Below are 3,930 nucleotides of genomic sequence, written 5' to 3'. Positions count from 1 at the left end.
GTTAAAATACACAAGTAAAAATATTTATTCCAGTATAGTACTACCCCCCAACTTTATGGATGATTTTATGGATTTAATTTTACATATTATACTTGAATAAATACGGTAAATTAAAAGCATTACTAATCTGAGTTTAGCTTCAGCATCAGGATTTTTAACTGCATTTTATTTAACATTTCATTGCAGCAAAAATGTCCTCGGTTAAGTTGCTAAACATACATTTAAAAACAAATTTTCCCGTTTGTGATTCATTTCCAAACCAAATCATAAAATAAAGCATCTGCCGTCTTCGTTTTTCTGTTTAGTTTGCTGTCGGCGCAATGAATCCTGGGATATCGTCGGTCGTGTAGGATACTCAGATGTTTTAGGGTTTTGTCGGCTGCATGAATAGGCATCTATGAACAGCCTACAGTGACACAAGTGGCAAACAAATGTGTCCTACGTGGGCTGCAGCCTCTGAATTAAGCAGCAGAGAATTGTTTCATTTTCTCCTGACTCAAAGCCATAAACAGAGTCTTCATCTATTCTCCAGTAGTCTCAGCTCAGTAACCATCTTTAATTCAAAGCAGGCTCACAGAAAGACGTACCTCCACTGGAGAGGGCTTTGTGAATGAACTCTGCAGCAGGATAAAAATTGACGCTCATGTCGAAGGTCGGGGAGTCGTGAGCCTCTATCCCGTGATACGTGATGTTCATTCCTGCATAATACTCGGCTCCGCCACGCCACTTACTCTGCGCACAGTTCAGGATGTGTGTGATGCCGAGCCGGGCCAGCTCCCGCCGATCTGATGCAATGTTTCTGTGGAGAAAACAGTGTTATGACGCTGTCAGTCGAACTGATTACTGACACGTCACCTCTTACATATTTCAGGTGGAAATTCAAAATAACTGCATCAGAGAAGTGTGGACCTGGAACAAGTTTTTGAAGATGTGTTGCTGTAAAACAAAGATTATTATTAAAATATAACTGGTAAAAACTGCCTCAGCCTCACTGGTCTCCGATGTAGAGGCGTGGCCACACTTCGTCGGCGTGGTTACAGGCGGTTTTACCCGCGTACAGGAGCCTCTCCAGCTCCGACACCGTCAGGGTTGGAGATCCTCGCTCCGACTCTTTTCTGCTCGGAGACCTGGAGCTGCTCCGGGACCGAGAGAACCGGGACATGAACGCCATCTAATCTGAATGAGAGGAAAAAGGAAATGAACAAACCTGATTGGCTACTCCAATTGACAGACGTGTGGCATTAAAAGATGTGCTATATTGGAACAACTTCTGTTGTTTATCTTTTGCCCCCTAGTGGTCAGAGTTAGACACTTTAAAATAGACATAGTCCTGCTACAATAATTTGATGCTGATGTGTTAGAAGATTAAGTGTAAAGTATAACTTCACAAGATGCTCAACATTTCTCATTTAAAGTAATGCAGTGATAAGACTGCTTCACTGTGAAGGAGTTCTCATAATATTATAGATTTATTCTCATAATAGTTATTGCTTAAAGAAAGTTATTTTATTATGTGAACGCTGTATGCTGTATGTATTGACACTATTGAGATAATCCATTTTTTAATATATTTCAGTTTTTGAGCATTTTGAGAAATTCAGGTATGAAAATATTCAGCTCATTTATAGGAAGAGTGCTATAACTTCAGGTATTTCAGAAATAAATATGCTATTTAGCGTTTTTTGGCTATTTTATCTCAATGAAAATGAATGGATGTCCTGATGCATCTCAGTAATCCAGGTAAAAAATCAAAAAGAAAAAAATTGTGTAGGTCTTCTGGACGGGTTCTTCTCTAATGAAACGTTTCGTCTCTCCTCCAAGAGACTTCTTCCGTCTGAGAGTTTCAGGCAAAATTCAGGCTTTTAAGCCCTGCCTCCATGTGACTGATACTCACATCACATGGCTATCGTTCACCCTAATTAATACCTTTTGTTAACAGGGGGTGGAGTGATACTGGCAATAGCAGCACTGTAGGAGGGGGACAACTGAAAACGGAGGCCTCCACCTCTGTTTAATGACGGACGGTCTTTCTTCACAAAAATGGCTTCTTTTACTCCTCTCTCAAACCAACGTTCCTCCCTATCAAGAATGAGAACATCCTCATCCCTGAAAGAGTGACCGCTGGCCTGTAAATGAGTGAAAACTGCAGAGTTCTGGCCATTAGATGTAGCTCGTCTGTGTTGGGACATTCTTTTGAACAGTGGCTGCTTTGTTTCCCCGATGTATAACTGGTCGCAGTCCTCCTGGCACTTAACAGCATATACAACATCACTCTGTTTGTGCCGGGGCACCGAATCTTTGGGGTGAACCAGCCTTTGCCGTAATGTGTTTTGGGGTTTGAAAGCTACTGGGACATCATGTTTAGAAAATAAACATCTCAGTTTCTCCGAAACACCYGCAACATACGGAATAACCACTGGTTTGGGTCTGGGTTTGGGGTCTTCATTTTCACCTGAAGGTGTCATGGAATCCTGTCTGTGTTTCCTGTCTGCTTTCAGGAAAGCCCAGTCAGGATAACCACACTGCTCCAGGGCCTGTCGTGTGTGTGATTTCTCTTTCTGCCTGGCTCCTGGGTTTGTAGGGACACTGTCTGCTCTGTGGTACAGAGTCCTGATCACTCCTAACTTGTGTTCCAGTGGGTGGTGGGAGTCAAAACGCAAATATTGGTCTGTGTGGGTGGGCTTACGATAYACGCCAGTTHCCAACCGTCCTCCATCCGAAACCGAGACATCGCAATCCAGGAACGCCAACCTGCCATTTTTTACATCCTCTTGTGTGAACTTAATATATTCATCCACAGAATTGATGTGATCAGTGAAATGTTGGACTTCCTGGGCTTTAATGTCGTCAACACATCTGAACCAATGGCTCGGTGGCATCCCTGAAAAGGACATCAAAGCTCTCTTTTTTTTTTCACAATTGATCATTTTGGACGGGTTAGTAGAAAAATGTCCACCTGAGTATTTAGAGTATTTACAGTATACTTGGTGAGTACACGTGTGATTAGAGTAAATGAGGAGTACAGAGTCATTATGTGTCACTGGAGAGGAGCTGTCAGCGATGAAGGAAACAATAACGTTTTTAAACCACTGAATTCATATACAGCTAAAATTTGCTCAGGGTTATAAAAGTTGTCAAGAATTCATTTAGCACCAGGTTTGAGAAAGAGTTTCTTTTACTTATCTTTACCCTCCTTAACAAACCTTGTGCCCCCCTAGAATAAAACTCTAGCTCCGCCCCTGTAAACAGTAAATAAACCCATGATACAAAAGTTTATCAGCTTGAGACTGAAATAAAACAAACAGCAGCCAGCAGTTTAATCATCTAAAAAGACTGTAGCAACACGCCGAGCTGCTCGGCAGCCATGTTGACTCCTTTACCTTCTGTGGGATGAAGATGGGAGGATGAAGATGAGTCCAGCTTCTCCTCAGCATCCACCGAGCCTCCTCTCCTCCAGCCTCCCACTCATCTCTTCAACAAGTCCTTCTTCAGGCCGTCAGTCCACAAACATGGCTCCAATTCTACAACCTTCAGGTGGTTTTCACTCGGACGGCGCAGAGAGCTCCTCAGGTGGACCGAGGTGCCGTCGGTTGTACCAGAACATGGAGGTTGTTTATACATAACCGTGAAGAGCCTGAGAGGCGGGCTGTTTGTGGAGTTTGGCGCCACCTTCTGGTCAAATTAGAGAATCGCAGTAAAAAAACATCAACATGCTGGAATTTTCCATCGATAAGTAGGTATCGATTCAATAAAAAGCAATGACATGGCCGATATCGATCCGCTAACAATACTTTTAGATACTTGACATAGATGAATCATCAAACTAATAAACCAGAATACATTTTCATGTTTATTCTAAAACGTTTTGGTTAGTGAATTAGTGGGCAAATTTATTGTTAATTACTAAGGAAATACTTATTATCATAGTTG

The 3,930-nt window shown here is 42.1% G+C and overlaps 1 protein-coding gene across 1 annotated transcript in view; it reads right to left on the bottom strand.

Annotated features, from left to right (window-relative positions):
* The window catches only part of dusp26 (dual specificity phosphatase 26), a 6,923-nt gene extending 3,295 nt beyond the window's left edge, over window positions 1-3,628 (bottom strand). The window contains exons 1-3 of the mRNA XM_013999556.1: window positions 3,381-3,628; window positions 993-1,176; window positions 588-799 (exon numbers count right to left, since the gene is read on the bottom strand). Of these exons, the coding sequence (XP_013855010.1) occupies window positions 588-799; window positions 993-1,171 (391 nt within the window). The 5' untranslated portion in view covers window positions 1,172-1,176; window positions 3,381-3,628. The remainder of the gene's footprint in view (window positions 1-587; window positions 800-992; window positions 1,177-3,380) is intronic.
* Between the last annotated feature and the right edge of the window lie 302 nt (window positions 3,629-3,930).

This window comes from Austrofundulus limnaeus, unplaced genomic scaffold (assembly GCF_001266775.1).
Source record: "Austrofundulus limnaeus strain Quisiro unplaced genomic scaffold, Austrofundulus_limnaeus-1.0 Scaffold2343, whole genome shotgun sequence".
NCBI classification, from domain to species: domain Eukaryota; kingdom Metazoa; phylum Chordata; class Actinopteri; order Cyprinodontiformes; family Rivulidae; genus Austrofundulus; species Austrofundulus limnaeus.
Note: the sequence above shows the minus strand (reverse complement) of the source record. Positions and strands in the feature narration are given on the sequence as shown.